At 35.7% G+C, this 26,768-nt stretch overlaps 1 protein-coding gene across 5 annotated transcripts in view; it reads right to left on the bottom strand.

The window, feature by feature from the left end:
• CSMD3 (CUB and Sushi multiple domains 3) overlaps positions 1 to 26,768 on the bottom strand; it is a 1,101,621-nt gene that overhangs the window by 780,482 nt on the left and 294,371 nt on the right. For all 5 annotated transcript variants that reach the window (XM_076005068.1, XM_012781857.3, XM_076005066.1 and 2 more), the window contains exon 5: positions 16,824 to 17,031. In XM_076005068.1, the coding sequence (XP_075861183.1) occupies positions 16,824 to 17,031 (208 nt within the window). The remainder of the gene's footprint in view (positions 1 to 16,823; positions 17,032 to 26,768) is intronic.

Below are 26,768 nucleotides of genomic sequence, written 5' to 3'. Positions count from 1 at the left end.
CTTCTTGCTACACTGCCAAATGGGTTTTCCTTAAGGCAGAAAAAAAATTTAAAGATACTAAAAATGATAGATTAACCATATTAGGCATGCTCAGCTATCTGGAAGAATGTCTATGAAAAAATTAGATTTAAGTATAAGCACAATCTATATTAGCAACTTCAGGCTATATTTTAAAACATTAATCCTTACTATCAAATTTATATATCGAAGTTTCATGTCATTAATTGTATTTTTTAACTGAGCTACAGTATATATTTTTAAGAAAGCCCTGGTTTTGTGCATAATATCAAGGGGCACTTTTGTGAAAAGTACACAAGAGCAGGCATTCAAAGATCTCAGTTCTTATCTTGGATTTTCAGTACACACATTTATCCTCTGCTTTCTTCTCCATCAAAAGGAAAAACTAGACAGCAAAATTCTTAAAATCTCTTATAACTCTAATATCTTATCATTTTTTAGTACCCTATTAGATTTATCTAAAGAGAGACAAATTTAGTAAAAAAGGAGTAGTCCAAAAAGATAGAATCATAATAGATGTTTAATTAAATTAATTTATCACTATAGATAAGTAGTAATTTTCAGAACCATAGTTTCATTAACTGTTTTATTCAAATAAGTATCAGAAATAAGGAGTAAACAGTAGCTATCTATTCTATCAAATATAATTTGATAGAATTAGTGTCTACGGTATTTATTTTGTAGAATGAAGACTGTGGCTAGTTTCCTCTAAGTAACGTAACTATTTTGTTGGACAGTTTGCTAATCCACTAGCATAATCTTTGCACTATTCATTATGTAAATTTATACCAAATATACATGTGCATATTACGTAATTAGCTTGATTGCTTTGTGAGATTATGCTAATTTGTCCTTCAACTTTTTGAATAATAAGAAATATTTCAGTTCTTTCTTTCTTTTTTATTTCAGGGTAATATGGGGATACAAACACTTTGGTTACATAAATTGCCTTTGCACCACCCCAGTCAGAGCTACAAGCGTGCCCATTCCCCAGATAGCATGTACCACATCCATTAGGTGTGAATTTATCCATCCCCTCCTTCCCCCTCCCACCTGCCCGACACTCAATGAATGTTACTTCCTGTATGTGCATATTGGTGTTGAGCAATTAGTACCAATTTAATGGTGAGTACATGTGTTTTTTGTTTTTCCATCCTTGTGATACTTCATTTAGAAGAATGGGCTCCAGCTTAATCCAGGATAATACAATAGATAGTTCACCATTTTTTATGGCTGAGTAGTAATCCATAGTATACAGATACCATATTGTGTTAATCCATTCATGTATTGATGGGCACTTAGGTTGTATCCATATCTTTGCAACTGTGAATTGTGCTGCTATAAACATTCTAGTGCAGATGTCTTTTTTATAGAATGTCTTTTCTTCTTTGTGGAGATATCCAGTAGTAGGATTGCTGGATAAAATGGTAGTTCTACTTTTAGTTCTTTGAGGTATCTTCATAGTACTTTCCATGGAGGTTGTACTTGTTTGCAGTCCCCCAGTAGTGTATGAGTGTTCCTATCTCTCCGCATGCATGCCAACATTTGTTGTTTGGGTACCTTTTAGGGAATTTCATCGAATAGTTACAAGACATCATTGCAATATTGATGAAACAAAATTTATTGCATTACTTTCTATAGCAATAGTTGTCCAGCTTTAATATGCACTGGAGTCACCTGATTTGCAGATTTCATGAATACCCACCTATAGAATGTAAAGCAAGAGTGAAGGGAAACTTCACTGTAATAAATGCCACTGGCACTTCTGATAAAGGTATTACAGGAATGCCTTTTGAAAACTATTGCTCAATGTGGATATATTAGCTCTGAGAGAGCTATATATATACACATACACATATATGCATGTATATGAAAGATATTGATATATGTGCATACATATTCACACAGGTATAGATATAGATATATGCATGTGTGTATATTTATATCTACACCTTTATATGTATACAACACACATATGTACACACATATATATTCATACATGTGTATCTATAACTATATATGCATACCCACATATGCATACCTAGGTCTATATACCCATGTCTGTGCATGCCAGTATATACATAAACATAAATACATACTTTTATACTATGTAAAATACTAGTGAGTATACATTATATACATTTTCCTTGGAGAAACTAATCAATAAAAACTGTGTCAGAAATTGGTAGTTATCTCCTAATACCTCTTCTCCTTTTATTTCATGAAAATAGGATTTTAGCTGTGCAATGACTACCCAAAGTAAGGGCTACTTTTCCCTGTGTCTCTTACAGTCAAATGGCCAGGTAATTAAATTTTGGCCAATGGGATATAATCAGAAGTATTATAAAATGAAATACAGAATGTATGCAAGCAACCAGAACCTTTTTCAAGAGATAGGTGATGAATTTCCATTTGGACTTTTCTTTTCCTTTTCCTTCTTGCTGCTGTCTGGAGTGTAAACTTAATGGCCCATGTTTAGATAAGGTATGATCTTGGGAATGAAGGCCACTTACAAGTAGATCAGTAACATAAAATGATCCTCAGTGTTTGCTATTGAGGATAGGGTCCCATAAATGCCTTGCCCAACTACTTGCAGAATTTTATATTATAAAAAACAACAATAACAATAAAAACTCGTGTTTTTCAAGCCTCTTGGTTTTTGTTTTCATTTTGTTTAACTTTTATTTTATTCACAGCTAAATCTAATCTAAATGTATTCGTGTTGCTTCAATTAAATCAAGTATAATCACTGGAAAAAAAGATGTGAAAGATTGTCAATTGATGTCATTTTTATGAGACCAAAATCATTTATTAATTTTACAAATGTACAAGAAATACCTGAGGTGAGAAATATACAGTGGTACACATTATGAATAATTGAGATCCAAGCTCTCATTAAAATGCTATTATTTTATTAGAATATGTGGGCAACTAGAAACAAAATAAGAGAATGAATAATTAGTAAGGAGAAAAACTACAAGGTCTTAAGATTGTTGAATCTATGGGAATTTATGAAATTTTAAAATAAAGTGAACAAAGTAAAAAAGACAACCAGAAAAAGGCTGGGCAGATGCCACCATATATAGAAAGGATGATGGAAGGAAAACCACCCAGAAAAAGTCTGGAAAAATATAGTCAGCATGCACTAGGAAAAGGTAGAAGAAAGGACTTCACAGTAACCAAGAGTGAAAGATGTTCTGAAAAAGAGGAATGATCAACAAAGTCAAATGTTAAATCAAGTGAGATAAAAATTAAATTAAGAACTAAGAAGTCATTGTTTATTTTATAAAAGGCAGTTCCAGAGAAATGGTGAGATAAACCAAGTTATGGCTAGATGAAGAGTGATTGTTCAAAGAACAAAAATTGATAGCACAGAAGAGAATTAAAAAAACTGGGGGCATGAGGCTCTTGAGTTGGTGAGAAGGAATAGGATCTAGTGTGCAAAGGAACTGACTTTTTTTTTTTTTGACAGAGTCTCAATTTGACAGAGTCTCGCTTTGTTGCCTAGGCTAGAGTGAGCGCCGTGGCATCAGACAGGCTCACAGCAACCTCGAACTCCTGGGCTCAAGCAATCCTTCTGCCTCAGCCTCCTGAGTAGCTGGGACTACAGGCATGTGCCACCATGCCCGGCTAATTTTTTCTATATATATTATTTGGCCAATTAATTTCTTTCTATTTATAGTAGAGACGGGGTCTGCTCTTGTTCAGGCTGGTTTCAAACTCCTGACCTTGAGCAATCCGCCTGCCTCTCGGCCTCCCAGAATGCTAGGATTACAGGCGTGAGCTACGGCGCCGGGCTGGAACTGACTTTAGATGGAAGCCAGCCTTCCTCAGAAATGTGTATGACTAAGTTTACTAGTTTAAGTATAAATATTTAGCATTATTTTAACCAGCTAATAAATATAAATAAATGTACAAAATAATTTAAATATATATTACATATCTTATTGCATTCTTAATTTGAATACAATTAATTTAAACAGGTTTTCTTATATTATAATATATGATTTGAATGCTATGTTTTCACTAATATGCTGATCTTGATAACTGTATTCATTCCCTTGCCAATATTTCATTTTTAACAACTTATAAATTTTTATTCCTACTTCAAACTATGTGTCATAATTAAGTCATACATCTGATGGGATAAGTCATTGTAGCAATCCTGCTTATCCTCAACCTATGTCTTACAAATTGAACTCATCATTTATAGACCTTCTAGAACTGATATATTAATGTCTTTCTAACCTTTCTATTATTATTTATATCTTTTCTGTCATCCAATCTAAGAAAAAAGAAAAAAATCACAGTTATTGTAAAATCCTTTATCATTGTCTGTAAGATTCAATTACTATTTCCTCTTGATTCTAGTCTTTGATAACCAGCATCTGCCATTTTATTTACTTATCCAGAGCTTTCAAATTAATTAAACCCCTCACATAACATCTAGCATACAGTAGTTCCCCAAATGGTCTTCTACTCTTCACTTTCTTCATCTGCCCAACTCTTTGGTTACTATAATTTTTTTCTTCTTCATTTCACAAACAGATTTTGAAAGGGCAGATTACTTTCACTATCTCCACTCCTTCATTCACTTTGCTCAAATGATTCTCCTCATTCTCTCCATGACCAATTTTTCCCTCAATTTTTCCCCAATTTTTCCCTGGTGGGTCATTCCCTTCATTATAAAAACATGGTTTTTAAGTTTCCCAATTAACAATCAAAACCCTCTAGGCCGGGCGCGGTGGCTCACGCCTGTAATCCTAGCACTTTGGGAGGCCGAGGCGGGCGGATTGCTCGAGGTCAGGAGTTCGAAACCAGCCTGAGCGAGACCCCGTCTCTACCAAAAATAGAAATAAATTAATTGACCAACTAAAAATATATATACAAAAAATTAGCTGGGCATAGTGGCGCATGCCTGTAGTCCCAGCTACTCGGGAGGCTGAGGCAGTAGGATCGCTGAGCCCCGGAGATTGAGGTTGCTGTGAGCCAGGCTGACGCCACGGCACTCACTCTAGCCTGGGCAACAAAGTGAGACTCTGTCTGAAAAAAAAAAAAAAAAAAAAAAAAAAAAACCCTCTAAATCAAAATTTCTTCTCTTGTCCCTATTTCCTCCTTTACCTGTGGTTCTTTTTCTTTCTTTATTTATTTCTCTTGAAAAATTCCCTGAAATATTTATTTATATTAATTGTCTACAATATCTCTTTTCCAACTCTCTCTTAAAACCACTCCAGTCTGTCACCTACAAAAAATTATTTTCATCAGCATTACCAATGACCTGCATGTTACTAAATCCAATGAGAAATTTTGCCACTTATTTTATTATCTTATCATTCACATTTGACATAATTGGCCAGTTCCTTGATAATTTCTTTATTTGGCTTCCAGGAAACCTCTTATAGTCAGTCCTTTGTATCCATAGGATATGCATTCATGGATCCAAACATAAATCAAAAATACTTAAAAAATACAACAATAAAAATAAAGCTACAGCACAACTATTTATGTAGCATTGACATTATATTAAGTATAAGTGATCTAGATATTATTTAAAGTATATGAAAGCCTATCAACTGATGAGTGTTTAAATAAACATACACACACACACACACACACACGCACCATAGACTAGGACTCAGCCATAAGAAGAAATGAAATAATATCGTTTGTTGCAACTCAGATGGAACTGGAGACCATTATACCATGTGATATATCTCAGGAAGAACAAATACCACATATTCTCACTGTGGGAGTGAAATAGGGATATATATGGTCATAAAGTGATGTAACACACATTGAAAACTGAGAGTGGGGAGGCTGGGAAGGGGCGAGGGAGAAAAATCTACCTGTCAAGTACAATGTATACTATGTTGGTAACAAGTACAATAAAAGTCCTGAATTCAGCATTATACAATTGATCCATGTAACAAAAAACACTTGTAATCCCTAAATCTATTGAAATAAAAAAATAAAGTATATAGGAGTATGTACATAGGTTTGACCTCCTATCTCCTTTATTCTCATTATCAATCTCCTTTACTGACTCATCCTAATTGTGCCAACTATTTAGTGTTGGTGTGCACCAGAACTCGGTTCTCAGGCCTTTTGTTTTCTTAAAATTGAATAATCAATTCTCCTTGCAGAAACAAGAAGAATCACTTCTACTTCTCTAATTCCAAATTTAGATCTCCAGCCCACACCTTTCATCTTGAACTAAGACTTTTTTTATCCAATTGCTTCCTTGAAATCTTCACCTAGATGTTTGTTAGTCATCTCAAATTTAGCATGTCCAAAATTAAGCTCCAGATCATCCCTCCAAAAGTATTTCATCAATAGCCTTCCCGAAATTAGTTATTTTTAATTGCATTTTTTTTTTTTGGTTATTCAGGCCAAATAACTTAGAGCTATTCTTTTATCTTTCTCCAACTAGACATCGCAGGAAATTCTTTCAAATTTACCTCCAATATTCAGTAATTTCTTATCACCTCCACTGCTATTTCTTTATTGCAACAATCATAAACTCTCACTTAAATAGTGCAAATAATCGCTGTTCTTTCACCATCCCCTCCTATACTGTGTTCTCCATATAGCAGCCATAGTGATTAAAAAATATACATACCATGCTTATAACACTTCAATGACTGTATTTCTTCTAGAGTAAGAGCCAAAGATGGATTTTGAGGTGCATCTATTAATTTTCTGTCTTTTTATCCTACTACTTTCACCTATGGTCATTATTTTGTAACCACAATGACCTCATGGGTCTTCCTGTAACAGAGTAAGGCCCATTCTGCTTTATGTACTTTTCTCAAGATCTTATTTCTAACAGGAATATTCATCACTGAGATATCTGTTTTGCTAACTTCCTTACATTCTTCAAGACTTTGCTTAAATCTCAACTTCTAGATTATGTAGGCCATACACCCATCACAATATTTCTGTTCTCCTTACCTCTCTTACTCTATTCCACCTTTTTTTCTTATCATTCTCCAGAGTGTGTTATTTACCTAATTAATATTGATTACTGTTAATTGCCTTTCTTCCCTAAAATAGCACAAGTTCTATAGGAGCAGGTCACTTTGTTGCTTTAGTCATGGAAGCACTTAGAACGATGCTGTTATGTAGTAGGCATCCTAATAAGTATTTGTTGATCAAACATTGAACAAATGTAATTGTAGTAAAAATCCAAATTAAATTTGGAAATAATTTTAAAGAACATTAAATCCACCTCTTTATCCAAGGCTTTGTAAATAAGTCAGTATTTAGTTGCTTTTCACCTCTTAGCACTACCATAGCATCTAAGGAGATAATGCCATACAATATTAGAGTTAAGACAAGCTCGTGAATGTCATGAGTGAGGAACCTGATACTTAGGGAGGTGACATGACTTACCCATTGTCATCCATCAACAGAGTCAAAGCTGAAACTGGAGAACAAGCATCTTTATCCTATGTCATTATTCATTTTACTCTAATGGAATCAGCTGACAGTCTTAAGGTCTCATAAAGTTTTATCATCCAATCATAATTGAATGTATAAATTGCATATCTATCGGATTAAGCAGTGAGGCTGCTGTTTTGTAATAAACAAGAACCTAATACTTTAGCATATATAGTTTGCAAAATGAGGCATTGCCTAACTGAGTATAATTTTTGCAGCATGGTTTTTGGCTGGTTTAGTCTGTGTTTCCAAAGTCAAACACAGGCTAAGCCTTGCTGCGCTATGTGTAATATTGATTTTAATTTATTTGCAGATAATTTTATACATCACTTTTGTAACTAGTAGAATTTACAAGGAATGCTATTTTATAATATTTAGGTGTAGACTGTATACAATACTATTAATTTACCAACACTATATATCTTTAATTGGCATTTATAGAAATATAATATGGTTTGAACATTTGTGTCACTTTCTTAAAACATGATAGATAACTTATTGTTCTTTATTATGTAATGAAGATTTTGGCAAGTCTACCTAAATATTTACTATAACATTATAAAAAGACAATAAAACAATGAATTTCTTAAATGCTATTTTCTTCCTGAAAAAGAGGGAAATGAGTAAAATGGAAGAGTGTAATTTAAAGGAGAAAATGGAGAGAAGAGAAATTTGTGGATCTGGTGCTGTTATTGGACAAGCTATATTGTTCTAACAACTCAAATTAATCAAAAACATATAATCATTGATAAGAATGTTTAATCTAGAGCACACCAACAATGGAAGAGACTGTAAAAGAAAACGGAAAGGGGACGAATAACACCGCCAGACAGAGGGTCTCTGCAGAAAAGACCGATTCTAGCAGAAACTAGAGGAAAGAAGCAAGAAGACGAGCATACAGCGGACAAGGGCCGGAAGGAGGGGTACCTGAGACCCCGGGAGACTCCACGGGAGGAGGCTGCGGAGGAGAACTGGAGGCTGAGACCACCGGAGCAGCCCGGAGACCAGCGGCAAGGGTAGGTGGATCTGCTGTTTCCCCTCCCCTGCATTCGGGACTGCTGGTGGGCTCCCCAGCGGGTGGAGAGACCTGCGGACATCAGCCCAGAGACTGCCGCCGCCTGCCAACGGTGAGCCTGTAGCAGACGTGGCACCAGGTTCCCAACATCCTCCGGGCACCTCCCTGTGCACGGACCCGAGCCGCGGGGCAGGCGCCATATTGCCTCCTCCTCCCCTCCGCCGACCCTACCCGCGGCTGCCCAGAGAGACAATAAAGCCACCAGCCGGAGGCACCTCCAGGGAATGGGACCTTCCCGTTTGGGACCCCGCCCGCCCTCCCAGGTGCTGCTGGCACCGTGTTCCCAGGAAAACGGTGCCGACTCAGAGGCTGAGAGACATAGACCCAGCTTGGGCTCCCTGTGGGTGAATTAGGACCGGAAATCCTCTCCCTGGTGGGAATACAGTTTGAACTCTGGGACCCAGAGGTCGGACCTGCAGACCAGATCCCCTGCACCGAGGGCTAGCATTGCCCAGGGCACAGAAGGGTTATATGTGAACAGCCTACTGAGGTCTGTGTGCCTCCAGGGGCAGATCGGGTCCTAGAGGGCAACCCTCCTCCCAGGAGGAGGCCGTGCGCCCAACCCAGGTGGCGTTCCTGTGCAGGGAATCTCCCCGCCGGCATCACAGTCCGGGGAGGCCTGGTGGCTTGTGGTCTGGCCTGCTGGCAGAGGCCCAGGAGTAGCTGCGGAGTTGGGGAGGGTGGAAAGAAGCGAGGCCTGCTGCAGACTGCGGGTCTCAGACAGCCCCACCCCCACACCCAGACTTTCTGGCTGAGCAGGATCATTCCAGCCCCGCCCTGACAGCTCTCCCTGGAAGCAGAGAACAGAACTTTGACCCCTGCTAACAGCCTGAGGGCAGGCTTACCCAACCCAGCTCCGCCCAGAACAAGAGCTGATAACAGGACTCAAAATCAACACCATAGCCTGTTCCTCCAAGCAAACGCCACCTACTGACAGGGACGGCATCTTGCACAGCCTTTCCACGGCACCCACTGACTCAATATACAGGGAGTGGTCCAATTTCACCCACAGGCACCACCTAACGCCTCAGAAACTAAACAAGGTGTGTGAATACCCAAACAATAACCTAAGGAAAGAAACAACAACTGATCGACATGGGAAGAAATCAGAGAAAGAACTCAGGAAATATGAAGAACCAAATGGAAAACACACCCCCAAAGAGGAGCACCAGCCCCCTAGAAACGGACACTGACCAAAATCAGGCAACCAATATGACAGAAGAGGAATTTCGTATGTGGAACATAAGAACACTCACCCAGCTGCAACAACAACTCAATAACCAACACCAAGAAACCACAAAAAATCTCCAGGATATGAGAAAAGAAATAGACACATTGAAGACAAGTGTAGCCGAACTCCTGGAAATGAAGAATCAATTCAAGGAACTACAAAATACAGTGGAAAGTCTCAAGAACAGGGTAGATGAAACAGAAGAAAGAATCTCAGAGCTTGAAGATAACACCCTCCAATTAAATAAATCAGTCACAGAAATAGAGCAGAAAAACAAGAGAAAAGAGCAAAGCCTACAAGAGCTGTGGGATTATGTGAAGAAACCTAATGTGAGGGTCATAGGGTTACAAGAAGGGGAAGAAGACAACACTCAAGGGTTGGACAAGCTGTTTGAAGATATAGTAGAGGAAAATTTCCCAGGCCTTGCTCAAAATCTCGATATACAAGTTCAAGAAGCCCAGAGGACCCCTGGGAGATTCAATGCAAATAGGAAGACGTCACGTCATGCAGTCATCAGACTGACCAAAGTATCAACTAAAGAGGCCCTTCTAAGAGCTGTAAGACAAAAGAAGCAAGTGACATACAAGGGAAAGCCAATTCGAATAACATCAGACTTCTCTAATGAGACTTTACAAGCAAGGAGAGACTGGGGCCCCATTCTCACTCTTTTGAAACAAAACAATGCCCAGCCTAGAATATTATTCCCTGCAAAACTAAGCTTCATATATGAAGGAGAAATAAAAACATTCTCAGACAAGCAAAGGCTCAGAGAATTCACCAAGACAAGACCAGCCCTACAAGAAGTACTTAAAACAGCGCTATGCACGGAGCATCATAATAATAACCCACGGATATAAAAACAACCAAAACCCAAAGATATTAAAGGACAGATATTACAATGGCTCAAAACAGAAATCATAGCAACAACATCCAACCCAACGGAATGATCAGTAATCTACCTTACCTATCAGTTCTCTCAATAAATGTGAATGGCTTAAACTCTCCACTCAAGAGACATAGGCTGGCTGAATGGATAAGAAAATACAGGCCAAGTATATGCTGTCTTCAGGAAACACATTTAACCTGCAAGATTGCACATAGACTAAAAATAAAAGGGTGGAGATCAATATTCCAAGCAAATAGAAGCCAAAAGAAGGCTGGTGTGGCAGTTCTAATTTCAGACGATTTAGTTTTTAAACCAACAAAAGTAGTAAAAGACAAAGAGGGTCATTATATAATGGTGAAGGGCACAGTCCAACAAAAAGAGATAACAATTTTAAATATATATGCACCCAACTTAGGTGCACCCAGATTCATAAAGCAAACCTTACTGGAGCTAAGCAAATGGATTAATAGCAACTCCATAATAGCCGGGGATTTCAACACCCCACTGACGGCACGAGACAGATCCTCCAAACAGAAAATTAATAAAGAAATAATGGACTTAAACAAAACTCTAGAACAATTGGGTCTGACAGACATCTACAGAACATTCTACCCAAAATCCACTGAATATACGTTCTTCTCATCAGCTCACGGGACATTCTCTAAGATTGACCATATCCTAGGACACAAAGAAAATCTCAAGAAATTTAAAAAAATAGAAATCATACCATGTACCTTCTCAGATCACAGTGGAATAAAACTAGAAATCAACCCTAACAGAAACTCACATTTCTACACAAAAACGTGGAAATTAAACAACCTCCTACTAAATGATTACTTCGTAAATGAAGAAATCAAGACGGAAATAAAAAACTTCTATGAAGAAAACGACAATGGAGAGACAAGTTATCAACTCCTCTGGGACACAGCTAAAGCAGTTCTAAGAGGAAAGTTTATCTCCATAAATGCCTATAACCAAAAGGCAAGAAGATCACAAATAGACAATCTAATGAAATGACTCAAAGAGCTGGAAAAAGAAGAACAGACCAACCCCAAACCCAGCAGAAGAAGTGAAATCAACAAGATCAAATCAGAACTAAACGAAATTGAAAACAGGAAAGCTATTCAGGAGATTAATAAAACAAAAAGTTGGTTCTTTGAAAAAATAAACAAGATTGACACGCCATTGGCTAAGCTAACAAAAAGCAGAAAAGAGAAATCTCTAATAAGCTCCATCAGGAATAAAAAAGGAGATATCACAACTGATCCCAAAGAGATACAAGATACAATTTATGAATACTACAAAAATCTTTATGCACACAAACTGGAAAATGTGGAGGAAATGGACAAATTTCTAGAAACACACAGCCTCCCTAGGCTCAACCAGGAAGAAATAGATTCCCTGAACAGACCAATCTCAACAGCTGAAATAGAAACAGCAATTAAAAATCTCCCTAAAAAGAAAAGTCCCGGTCCAGATGGCTTCACAACTGAATATTACCATACCTATAAAGAAGAACTAGTACCTATCTTGCAGAAACTATTCCACAACATCGAGAAGAACGGAAACCTCCCCAACACCTTTTATGAAGCGAATATTACTCTGATACCAAAACCAGGAAAGGATGCAACAAAAAAAGAAAACTACAGACCAATATCCCTAATGAATATAGATGCAAAAATTTTCAACAAAATCTTAGCTAACCGAATCCAGACACTTATCAAAAAAATAATCCACCACGACCAAGTGGGCTTCATCCCAGGGATGCAGGGATGGTTCAACATACGTAAATCTATAAATGCAATTCACCACATAAACCGAAGCAAAAACAAAGACCACATGATTCTTTCAATAGATGCAGAAAAAGCTTTTGACAAAATTCAACACCCTTTCATGATACGAACACTTAAGAAAATAGGCATAGAAGGGACATACCTAAAAATGATACAAGCCATATATGACAGACCCATAGCCAACATCATACTGAATGGGGAAAGATTGAAATCATTCCCACTTAGAACTGGAACCAGACAAGGCTGCCCACTATCTCCACTTCTGTTCAACATAGTGCTGGAAGTCTTGGCTACAGCAATCAGACAGGAAAATGGAATCAAAGGTATCCAAATAGGGGCAGAAGAGATCAAACTTTCACTGTTTGCTGATGATATGATATTGTATCTAGAAAACCCCAAGGATTCAACCAAGAAACTCCTGGAACTGATCAATGAATTTAGTAAAGTCTCAGGATACAAAATTAATACACAGAAATCAGAGGCATTCATATACGCCAACAACAATCTAATTGAGAACCAAATCAAAGACTCAATTCCCTTCACAATAGCAACAAAGAAATTAAAGTACCTAGGAATATATTTAACCAAAGAGGTAAAAGACCTCTACAGGGAGAACTATGAAACACTGAGGAAGGAAATAGCAGAGGATGTAAACAGATGGAAATCCATACCATGCTCGTGGATCGGCAGACTCAATATCATCAAAATGTCTATACTACCCAAACTGATCTACAGATTCAATGCAATACCTATTAAAATCCCATCAGCATTCTTCACAGATATAGAAAAAATAATTTTACGCTTCGTATGGAACCAAAGAAGACCCCGAATATCAAGAGCAATTCTAGGCAACAAAAACAAAATGGGAGGCATTAATATGCCAGATATCAAACTATACTACAAAGCTGTAGTAATTAAAACAATATGGTATTGGCACAAAAACAGGAATATTGACCAGTGGAACAGATGTGAGAATCCTGATATAAAACCATCCTCATATAGCCATCTCATCTTTGACAAAGCAGACAAAAACATACGCTGGGGAAAAGAATCCCTCTTCAATAAATGGTGCTGGGAAAACTGGATAGCCACCTGTAGAAGGCTAAAACAGGACCCACACCTTTCACCTCTCACAAAAACCAACTCACGCTGGATAACAGACTTAAACCTAAGATATGAAACTATTAGAACTCTAGAGGAAAAAGTTGGAAACACTCTCCTAGACATCGGCCTGGGCAAAGAGTTTATGAAGAAGTCCCCAAAGGCAATCACAGCAGCAACAAAAATAAATAAATGGGACATGATCAAACTACAAAGCTTCTGCACAGCCAAAGAAATAGTCATGAAAGTAAACAGACAGCCTACAGAATGGGAGAAAATTTTTGCATCCTATGCATCCGATAAGGGACTGATAACTAGAATATACTTAGAACTCACGAAAATTAGGAAGAAAAAATCAAATAACCCCATTAAAAAGTGGGCAAAGGACTTGAACAGAAATTTTTCTAAAGAAGACAGAAGAATGGCCAACAAACATATGAAGAAATGCTCAACATCTCTAATCATCAGGGAAATGCAAATCAAAACCACAATGAGATATCACTTAACCCCAGTGAGAATGGCCTTTATCAAAAAATCTCCAAACAATAAATGCTGGCGTGGTTGCGGAGAGAGAGGAACACTCCTACACTGCTGGTGGGACTGCAAACTAGTTCAACCTCTGTGGAAAGCAATATGGAGATACCTTAAAGCGATACAAGTGAATCTACCATTTGATCCAGCAATCCCATTGCTGGGCATCTACCCAAATGATCCAGTGACACTCTACAAAAAAGACACCTGCACTCGAATGTTTATAGCAGCACAATTCATAATTGCAAGGCTGTGGAAACAGCCCAAGTGCCCATCAATCCAAGAATGGATTAATAAAATGTGGTATATGTACACCATGGAGTACTATTCAGCTCTAAGAAACAATGGTGATATAGCACACCTTATATTTTCCTGGTTAGAGCTGGAACCCATACTACTAAGTGAAGTATCCCAAGAATGGAAAAACAAGCACCAGATATATTCTCCAGCAAACTGGTATTAACTGAGTAGCACCTAAGTGGACACATAGGTGCTACAGTAATAGGGTATTGGGCAGGTGGGAGAGGGGAGGGGGGCGGGTATATACATACATAGTGAGTGAGATGTGCACCATCTGGGGGATGGTCATGATGGAGACTCAGACTTTTGGGGGGAGGGGGGGAAATGGGCATTTATTGAAACTTTAAAATCTGTACCCCCATAATATGCCAAAATAAAAAAAATAATTAAAAAAAAAGAATGTTTAATCTAAAATAATAAAGTGACTATATGAACATAAATGGATGCATTATGATCCACAGAGTAAATGTGTTAGATTGGGTTTCTAGAGTCAGTGGTAGCAAAGGAACTTGTGCTACAATACAATGGTTCTATTTTCATTCATTATATCTTTTATAGTAGTATAATATGTCTCAAGGTAAAAGCTGCCATTTTAATGAGATCATTTATATACCAAAAAACGTAGTTATTGAAAAATTCATGTCATTACCATCCACCTGGTATAACTTCAATATAAATCACTATAGGAGTAACAATTTCTAAAACAATCATTCTTAAAAATTTTCTTAACATTTTAAACTAAGACTATGCTGAGTTTCATTGCATTCTGGTATGCAGTTATCATGGGAAGAGTTAAAGGTCTGTAACCCTGAGTGTTGATGGCCTAAAGTTAGAGAGGGCAAAAAAGTAAGTATATTTAAGTGTGTCACTTTTGTCCTATCTTAAAAAGTAGGATTTATGATGACAGAAATGCTTTATACTTTTGCCAAAGCCAGCCAACTGTGAATTTTTTAAAAAAATATTTACCTAGTGTCCTTCCAATAGCAGTCCACAACGTTGTCTACACTTCCTCACACACTTCTTCCCATGTCTGTGTGATGCCTTATTCCTTATGATTTCCTCCTCTTTGAATGCATGTCCTCACTCTCCTTTGCTGCATTATCCTTCCAAGCCTGGGCCTTATGATATTATTGGCCATCAAATTCAATCCTAGTACCCCTTGTCTTCTTATTCCATTCTGTCTCTATCTAGCCAATTATATTGATGGCTATTGGTTCAGTTCCATCAATATCAACTAAATATTAATGTTATGCATCTACTTTATGTCCCTGAATCATATAGGTAGATACAATTGTCTATTAGATGTCTTTAAAGGCACGTCTCAGAGTCTTCAAAACTAAATGTATCCAAGACAAATCTCAGTATTTATAGGGTTCTCACATCAAACTTGGCTTTCCTTCAACATTGTCCAAGTCAGTGAATATTTCTACTGCCCTCACCAAATCATAAAACCAAGTTTTATTTTAATACTACCTTCTTTATCACTATTCAATCAATTACATGGTCCTTGTGATTATTTCTCTAAATACCTCTCAATTCAGTCTATTTCTTTATCTCATTTATATGACCCTAATCCAAGCTACCATGATATTTTCTTGGATTACTATAATCATCTCTTAAGTGATCTTATCCCAGCTAATAAAGTCCCACTTCAAACCAATATCTACATTTCAGAAAGAATAATCATTTAGAAAATTAGACCTCTTCTTGTAATTGTTATGGATAAATCCCCACTGTTCTTAGCCAATCTTTAGATGGCTTGAAAGGTCCTTTCTAGTCTAGTGTTTACCTATCTCTTCCCTTCATCAATGGCATCTTATCATTCTCTCTTTTACTTATTGATTTATAATCTATTCAACAAATTCAATAGATAAAAAAATTACAAAATAGCATAAAGAAACATTTTATTTAAAAAATATTATGCCTAAAAGCATGTTCTGAATATTCTGCACTTTTCATGAGACCATATCTGGAGTTTCTAAAGAAACCATATTCACCAAGATTAAGGTATTTTCATTTCGTCTTCAGGATAACAGGCTATACAGAAGATATATCTACATAAACAAAGACAAATTACTTCCAAGACCATTCGATTAATTTGAAAGAAACCACTTAGTGCAGATGGGCATGCTAAGAAACAGAAGTATAGATTACAATAATAACAACTTTTATTTATTTATATAAGTTGTAATAAAGTCACATTACCCTTTACTAAAATAATACTGATGGAAAGCTTCATATTTCAAAAATTTCAATCTGCTTGCCATTTTAGTACTCTAATATTCAAAAATATTCCTCAGCTCTGACAATTCCCCATCATAACTTTCCTATAACTATATGATCTTTTAAATATACTAACTTTTAAAGATTCACATACAGTTGTTCTTTGTTCCCAGTTTGCTTCGGACAGTGACATCAATGCTAGGTTAATAGAAGCTATCTACTTACCATATTGTAGGTGGCTCAGAACCTTCTATTTCTAAGTAATCATATTTTTCTTCCATTTGGAAATCAGTAAATATGAGTGAAATTGTGTCCCCAGGCTCTGCTACAATGGTCCAAGTGCAATCAGCATTGTTATGGTACTCATTAGGAAAACTAGGGCTGGATATGATGCCACTGGATCCTCTCATTGTTCCTCCACAAGCATCTTCAGCTGTTAAAAACAAAGACAAAATATTTAGTTTTAAGTTATGAAGAGAAATACAATTAAAGTGACAACATTTTTAGGTAAAAATAACAGTCTAAATGTTGTGATATCAAATGCATAATATACTAATAGAGATAAATAAAATGAGAAGTTTATGAAAAATGTATAAGCACACATATAAATAGAAACAATATCTTGACAACTGTATAACCAATGGTTGAAATAGCAATAAAAGTAAAATCTACACACCAAAATTAAATCTCAGTATAATAGAAGCAACATTGTATTTTCATGTTTAAGTGATAAAGCAAGTTAAACAACAACAAAAAAAATTCTTAAAATATTTGATGGGAAATCTTTAATCACTTTGGGCATGTTTGTTTATGGCAAGACTGTTTTATATTTTAATATAGGTATGTAAAATAAAAAGGCATCCCCTCCTCCCTCAACACCTGCTTGATTTTTGTTGATTTTCACTACTGTATGTGCACAAGTGTTGATCTATAAATTCCAATTTTGTAGGGAGTACATATGGTTTCGGTTCTTCCATTCTTGTGATGCCTCATTTAAAATAATGGTCTCTAGTTCCATCCAGGTTGTTCCATCCAGGTTATAATGGAAAGTTATTAGTTCACCATTTTTTTTATGGCTGAGTAATACTACATAGTATACATATACCATATTTTTTTGATCCACTTAAGTATTTATGGACAGTTGGGTTGTTTCCATATCTTTGTGATTGTGAATTGTGGTGCTATAAATATTCAAGTGCAAGTGTCTTTTTTATAAAATGTCTTCTTTTCCCTTGGGTAAATGCCCAGTAGTGGGATTGCTGGACCAAATGGTAGGTCTACTTTTAGTTCTTTGAGGTATCTCCATACTACTTTCAATAGAGGTTGTAATAGTTTGCAGTCCCACCAACATTGTATAAGGGTTCATTTCTCTCCACATCCACACCAAAATCCATTGTTTTGGGACCTTTTGATAAAAGTCATTCTCACTGGACTCAGGTGACATCTCATTGTGGTTTTGATTTGCATTTCCCTGATGATTAGTGATGCTGAGCCTTTTTCCACATGCTTATCGGCTATCAGTCTATCTTCTTTTTAAAAGCTTCTGTTCATGTCTTTTGCCAACTTTTTAATGCGATTGTTTGATATTTTCTTGCTGATTCACTTGAGTTCTTTGTAGAATCTGGTTATGATCCCTTTATCAGATGTATGGCATGCAAATATTTTCTCTCATTCTATAGGTTGTCTATTTGCTCTATTGATTGTTTCTTTAGCTGTGCAGAAGCTTTTTAATTTAATCAGTTCCCATTTATTTATTTTTCTGTTGCTATGATTGCCTTAGGGGTCTTCATAAATTATTTGCCCGGGCTGATATCTATGAGTTTTTCTGACCTCTTCCTCTAGAATTCTTATAGTTTCACACCTTAGGTTTACGTTTATTATCCATCATGATTTAATTTTTGTGAGGGGTGAAAAGTGTGGATCCTGTTTCAGATTTCTACATGTGTCTATCCAATTTTCCCAGCACCATTTCTAAATAGTGATTCTTTTCCCCAGTGTATATTTTTGTCTGCTTTGTCAAAGATCAGATGGCAATATGATAATGGTTTCATATCTGGGTTCTCTGTTCTGATATATTTGGTTTAGGTCTCTGTTCTCATGCTATCATCATGCTGTTTTGGTTACTATGGCCTTGAAGTATAGCTTGAAGTCCAGTAAAGTGATGCATCCCAATTTGTTCCTTTTGCTTAAGGTTGCTTTGGCTATTCAGGGCCTTTTCTGGTTCCATACAAAGCATATAATTATTTTTTCTAGATCTGCAAAAAATGATGTTGATACGTTAATGGGGATTATGTTGAATCTGTAAATCACTTTGGGTAATATAGACATTTTAACAATGCCGATTCTGCCAATCCATGAGCATGATATGTTTTTCCATTTGTTTACATCCTCTGTGATTTCCTTCCTCAGTGATTTGTGGTTCTCCATGTAGAGGTCTTTCACCTCCTTAATTAATTATATTCCTAGATATTTTATTTTCTATGTTGCTATTGTGAAAGCTATTGAGTCTTTTATTTGATTCTCAGCTTGACTGTTGTTGATGTATAGGAATGCTACTGATTTGTGTACATTGATTTTATAGACTGAGACTTTTGCTGAATTTATTTACAAATCAACTTTATTTTTGGTGCAGCTTCTTTATTCCTCATAGCTTGGGTTTGTGGCAGATAAGGCAAGGGTTAGGCAGAAGAGTAAGGTGGTCCTCTTTGATTTCCCTGCTAGCATTTTTGTTCATCCTTTCCTTCCCACTGAGCTCTCTATAATCTTCCTGTGGTTTCAGGTAGAAACAATCAGGGGACATGAATCCTCTTATTTGGCTCGTATGGATTTGGCAGCAAATTTCTATGGGATTTGGTAGATAATTGAAGAAAGATGGTTCTTTTGCTCACAGGCCCTTTCACGGGATCCTCAAAGGTGTCCCCATTAGTTCCATTGCTGAGCATAAGTATATCTCTTAGGCTGGATGCTTATATTCTTCTCCCATATCATGGAAATAGTCTAGTACATTTCCATCATCTTTCCAACTACAGCTCCTCATCTTCCCAGGTGGGCCTCTTAGCCAGGATCTAAGACAATGCCAAGCCAGAACTCTCTCACAAAAATCCCACAATTGGTCAAATGAAAGCATGCCCATTTATTTATTCCCTGTGGAAATGCAGTTTCATCCAAAATGTAGCACTCTGGGTTTGCAATGGCCATTTAAGTATTTCAGCCATAGTTTAAATAATAATATATTATATCCCTTAAGCTCCAGGGCATACAAATCAATTTCTCTACATGATCTCCTTGAATTTCCTCAATATAGAATTACAATAAAGAGAAATGGCTTCAAACTACTGACACATGTGATGGAGAACAACTAAAAAATATCCCACTTTAGGGAAATCTTTATTTTATAGCAAAATAATTTCAACTTCAAAGTATTAGTAACCTTCACTCTAAAACAAGTATGGGAACTCAGTTCCTTTAGCATCCAAACCTATGCTCTTGCCAATTCTTGTATCAAGTTCTATTTTTAGCACTACTGTTTGATCTCTTTATTACAACAAATACTATCATGGAATCAGCATCTGATAAAATTGTGATGTAGGTAAAATGTTCTGCAGTAAATGTTAGGAAAAAAAATATTTTGGTTTGGTGGCCCTACTTGACAGCTAAAACTTTTATATTGTGATTTGGCCTGAATTAAATACAGTATTGATAATGAAATATATTTTCTATATCATGGACTCATAGATTGATGTATTATGTAAATATGTACATATATTTTTATTTTATAGCAGAGTTAGAACAAGTAAAAGGCAGCATTATGACCAACGATGGAATTCTTGAATCTAGAGCTGTGCTCTTTCTGCTAGGTATCATTGTTTGGTGTCTGGTCAAAATGAGTTGATATATATCCTGTCGAAAAGACCTTTATTTTGTCAACATCATTCTGAGTTGGCCTTTAGGCTTGCTTGTTTGATAACTGCTGTGTGCAATATTTTCTGTTCAATAATTCACAGAAAGGGCAGCATTCACAGAATGCTGATCCATAGGACCATTTCTTAACAGATACTAAATACACAAGGGATAATATTGGTTATTTGTATAACTTCTTATGAAATTTAAAGTTTATTCATTAGGTCATATGTTCAAAAAGCATTCATTGATATAAATCTACTAAGTGCCAGAAGGAACCATGTAATCCCTCCAACTACAATGTTGATCAAAGTTTATCTCCATCCCTGCCCTCACAGAGTATTCTGTCTAGTAATGAGTCAGGCTCTAGGCAAATGACAAAATAAACACATACAATTACTTTACTAGCAAGTACCATGAGGAAGGAACATTTAGTACTAATGTTATATATTTGGGGGCTTTAAACTAGTTAGAAAATTGAGGAACAAAAGTTCTCTGAGGATGCAATGCTAGATTAGAAACTCAAAGCATGAACAATAAGTACTAACTAGATAAGAATCAGAGGGAAGAGTCTTCCAGGAGGTTTATTGACACTTTCACTCAAGGAAAATAGACCTGTGTGCTATAGCCAAGAGGGTGACAGGCTGTGTGATACCAAATGCAATTGGAAGGGCAACTAAGGTCTAGACCTTGCAGGACCATTCTGACAATGCTATGGAATTTATTCAGAGCAATGGAAAGTCATTAAAGGGTTTTTAGTAGAGATATGTCCTGATCAGATTTGGGATTTGAAAAGATCATCTAGCTGTTCTTTGAGATGAGAGAGAAAGGCCACAATTGATACTGATTAGGACGCTGAATCAAGAGCCCAGGCAAATTCTTGCATGTATCATTGATCCCTAAAGATAAACCACCTCTTGTTTATTAACTATGTTAACATATTTTTATCTCAGTATCTTCAAAAGATTTGTTTGGTCTTGTAGACATGTCAGAAGAAATAGCATCATGCCAAAATAAAAGAACACCCCTCTTAGGCCAACTTCTGAGGACAATATTTTTTTTACTTAAATAGTAAAGCAATGCCATTAAGTATCTTAGATTTCCCTTGAGGCTAACTAGAAGTTATGATGTCTTCAGTATATGATTACTTAATATGTAGGAAATACAGTGAATAATAAAAAAGGTTAATAGTTTCTCTACTCTTGCATATACTCTCATATATAAGAAAAATATAAAGGTTGTGAGATTTACAATGGGTTAATTTGTATACATATATGTGCACATTTACATAGGCAAAATATTGGCAAATTGCATGTTAAAAAGCTTGAAAGGTCACTTTGTCCCATAGGGAACACCACCAGTTCAGTCAATGGAATCAATAAGGACAAAGTGGGCTTTTAGGAATAAGGATAAAAAAATCCTTTTGGACTTTGGACTTACTCCAGTTTTCTGGAGCAGTACTACCAATTTCCTATTAAGTTTTTAATGTATTTAAATCTATTGAAAAATATGGCTGTTTAATTTAAAATATTATTAAATCTAATTTTGTTTATAATATTATAATATGAATGTAATATCAAATAACATCTGTATTACAAATATATTCAAATATAACAAAGTATATTTAAATATACTTCAAAATAACTGATTTATATAAACATCATAAACAATGCTATATTATCTCTTACCAATGGAACATGGAGAAAAGTAACCAAATAAAATAAAGATTAGTTGTATGTAAGTAAAACAATTTAAAAAATAGTTCAATATTTTTCCACAAATGTACTTTTCCTAGAATTAAATTTTTATTTATTTTAATCTCTGTGACACTTATTTAGATACTGAATATACATGACCTTGTTTTGGCTTTGGGTATGAAAGCATACATTTCATTTATATAAATTGGAATGCCTCCAAATCATGGTTGTTTTAAAAAAAAATTGAACACAGCTTCAAATCACCTAAAACAGTTTTCTGTAACACATCCTTTCAGATACTGATCTCATACTGTGCTCTGCTTTGCGATTAGTTTCTTTCAAAATAGCTTTGGGTTGGGAGTGGGATACAGGAAATAGGATTATTTATTACCAAAGAGAAATGAACTATAAAATGTAGGAGATGAGTATACTTGTTCAATTCCAGATGCTAAGCATTCAATCCAATCTCAAACTTTATCATGGGACATTTTTCTCCAAATCTCCCTTTTTAAATCTCAGAATTCTATCAGCACTCAAGTGAAACTGACATGTATGTAGTTCTTGTTTCTTCCCATGATAGGCATCACTGATATGTGCCTCTTAATTATGCAAACTATTTAAATATTATACTGCTATTAATTAAACATTATATTATATCTATATGGAGCTGTATTTGATATTGTATAATCATCCCAGTTTATATTTAATAGTTCAGTCTAATGCATCTTTGTGTTTAAGGAGAAACTCTTCTCATGGAAAAGAAAATTGAGCAACTGGGTAAATAGCATACCTTCTAGATTGATTTCTACTTTTATGTTTGTCAAGGTACAACAAATAATACTTTTAAAAGAAAAGTATTATTCTTTTAAAGAAAATAAAAGTAGATTTCCAATGATTACAAAAAAAAAAAACCCTAAGGATTTTCACAATTTTCATTTCTCAATCCAGCTCCTTCAGCTCCTTTCATATTAAAACATGAAATTAAAAAGAAAAATATAATAATAGGTCAAAGAAAACATTCACTAATCATTTAGATGAACAGCTCTGAGAAGTAAAAGAAGCTAAGTATAATGGCAATTTAGCATGGAAAGTTTGTTCTTAAATAGAACAATATGCTTTTAAGCAAATATCCTACATTAATTTCCACTTATCTTCCTGAGAGACATGTTGAGAAAATGAGAAGGAATTAGTTAATGCACAAAGGAGGTAATTAATAAATATGTGGGGTCTTTTAAACATCTATTTAAAAATAGTTTTTAGACTCTCTAAATAAAAAAATAAGCATTCATTAAATAAAATTTTAATTATTTAAAATTTTAGAGAAAAAATGTTTAAATTAAATCAAACAATATCCATAACACAGCAACTGGGAGCAAATGAACATTGTTGCCCTCAAAAAAATTAAAACTAAGCAAATTATACAAAATAACTCTTTTCAAACATTTGCCCAGGGCCACACAGAACTGTGTGATCCTGGACAGGATAGGAACAGACAGAGCCCTATAATCACTTAGCTTTCTCTCTGGAGACACATTCTGAACCATAGAACAAGGAGTAAAATTTCAAGTAGAGCGTGGTGTTCTCTCTGAACTCAGTAGACAGAATTCAGGGAGCATGAGGTCACTGTAAGCACCATTTATTGAATAGGGCTTTCTTTCCACAGTGTATGTTGTTGTCTACTCTGTGGAAGATCAGTTTGTTGTAGGTAGATGGTTTTATTTCTGGGTTCTCTTTTCTGTTTCATTGGTCTGTATCTCTATTTTTATACCAGTACCAAGTTTTGGTTACTATAGCCTTGTAGTATAATTTGAAATCAGGTAACTTGATGCCTCCAAATTTTTTCTTTTTGCTTAATATTTTTTTGCCTATTTAGGCTCTTTTTTGATTCCAAATGAAGTTTAGGATTATTTTTTTCTGAATCTGTGAAATATGACATTGAGGATTGAGTTGAATCTGACAGTAGGCACCCTTGTCTTGTTGGCAGTGGGTTTGTCATATATGGCTTGTATTATTTTTAGGTATGTTCCTTCTATACCTAGCTTTTTGAGGGTTTTTATCATGAAAGGGTGCTGAAATTTACTGAATTTTTTCTGCATCTATTGAGTTGATCATATGGTCTTTGTTTTTGTTTCTGTTTATGTGGTGGCTCACATTTATTGATTTGCATATGTCGAACCATCCTTGCATCCCTGAGATGAAACCCACTTGTTTATGGTGAATTATCTTTTTGATGTGTTGTTGAATTTGGTTTGCTAGTATTTTGTTGAGAACTTTTGCACCTGTCTTCATAAGGGATATTGGTCTGGGTTTCTTTTTTTGTTGTGGGGTTTTTTAGGGTTTTCTTTTTTTGTTGTGTCCTTTCCTAGCTTTGGGATCAAAATGATATTGGTTCTTGATGAGCCTGCTCTCTGATGTAACTTCACTACATAGTCTCCAAGCAGCTTCCTAACCAGCACAGAGGCCTATGGTTGTGATGGGAGGTCCCTTAGAGCTTGAGTTGCAGTGTTCATATAGAGAAGTGTGGGGCCCTTGGACTCTTTCTTTTATCACTTCCCCACATGTAGGAGTGTCCCCATGTATCTTATGATCTTGGCGAGTGGAACTTCTCATCTCAATCTCCCATCAGTTCTCTGATGATTTACAGTGCTCTCTCCAAGAAGGTCCATCCATAGGTGAGCATCTACTTGCAGTTTTCTATTCTTTCCTAGAGAGTGGCATGTGCAAGCTATTGCTAGCTTATCATCTTAGTGAGGAACCTCAGTTCAGTGATTCTTGATTCTGACTATACACTTAGCATATCATCACCTAGAGAACTTTGTAAAAGTGCCCTACTGTAGAACTCACTATGCAAATCTTAAGGTTTAAGGCAAATTGTAGGTATTTCTAAACGCTCTTTTGTTGTTTCCAATGACAGCCTAGCTTGAAACAAAGGTAGCAAAGGAAATTTTGAAGCAAATTATACCTTGATTATCTTTGTTTACTTAAATGAAGTAGGATTGAAGTTTATCTTCTGAAAGTAAAAAGCATCAAATGGAGTAGGGACTCAAGGAGAAAAATGAGGGTTAGAAATGAAAGTAGGTACAAATAAAGGTGGAAATTTTATAAAACATAAAAAGCTGAGATGATGGCCTACTATCATTATCTAAACCATAGTTTTCAAAGTGTGAATTCTTGGGCCCTTCCCCAAACCTGCTGATTCAAAAACTCTGGGGATCAGGTTCAACAATCGGTGTTTTAACAAGACTTCCAGGTGATTGTCATCCATGTTAAACCTTGAGAACCACTGACCTAGGACAATCCTTAATGTTTTAATTATGGTCAGATTCTAATCACCATCTCAGGCAATTCAGGGAGAGGAGGAGCAGATCTGAATAGTCCCTTGGAGGTTTATGAGACATCTGACAGTATATTAGCTGAGTTGAAAGGAGAATGTGTATCTTTGAGGTATTTTCCCTTTCATAATGTTTTAAATAAAAATATAACATAGATAATTAAAAGTCTACAATTTATAAGTAAATAACTTGATGAATTTTCACAAAATGAAGACAGCCTTGTTATTAACACCCTAGTGAAAAACAGAACATTACCAGAATGTCAGAAACCTTCCAAATACTCCCCCTCAGTCCCTACTCTTTTCATCCTAAAGATAAGCACCCTTCTACCTTATTGTATCATAGATTGTTTTTGGATGTTTTGAACTTTATAAAATGGAATCGTACTCGTTTTGTGTCTAACTTCTTTCAATCGGTTATTCTTTTTGAGATCCATCCATATTGTCGCATGTGTTCATAATTTATTCATTTTCATTGTTTCATAGTGGTATTAATACATGTCACTATTTAATTTATATGTACTATCTCTGAGGAACATTTGGGTTCTTTTCAGATTTGGTATTATATAATGATCTTAAACATTCTTATACATGTCTTTTGGTGCACACCTGAGTAAATGTCTAGTAACTAGTAACATACCAGTCTAGTAATGTGTTATGGTCTGAATGTTTGCATTCCACCAAAATTCACATGTTGAAATCTTATCCCCCAGGCAATGATTTAGGAGATGAATCCCTTTGACAAGTGAGTAGGACATGAGGAAGGAGCCCTCATAAATAAGATGAGTGCTCTTACAAAATATACATCCAAAGATGCTCATTTGCTCCTTCCTCTTTGTAAGAACACATAAAGAAGGAGTCATCTATGAAATAGAAAGTGGACCCTCACCATATATCATATCTGTTGGCACCTTGATCTTGGACTTCCCAGCCTCAAGAATGGTGAGAAATAAATTTCTACTGTTTATAACATATCCTATTTATAGTATTTTCTTATAGCAGTTCTAACAGACTAACATACCATTATAATGTATTCTTTACAGTTAAGCCAAGACTATCTTTTAAAAGTGGATATCAGATATTGTCACACATACTCCCCTGTTTGTAATATTCTAATGGCTTCTTGAGTTTAGGATAAAAGAATTTCCTTACCATAACTTTAAATCATTTTAATCCATAGAGCTCTTACTAAAATGGCACTGACAACAGATGACAATAGGTACAAGATCAAGATGGGTCACC

This window comes from Microcebus murinus, chromosome 7, assembly GCF_040939455.1.
Source record: "Microcebus murinus isolate Inina chromosome 7, M.murinus_Inina_mat1.0, whole genome shotgun sequence".
NCBI lineage: Eukaryota > Metazoa > Chordata > Mammalia > Primates > Cheirogaleidae > Microcebus > Microcebus murinus.
This window is presented reverse-complemented; position numbering and strand designations above follow the sequence as displayed.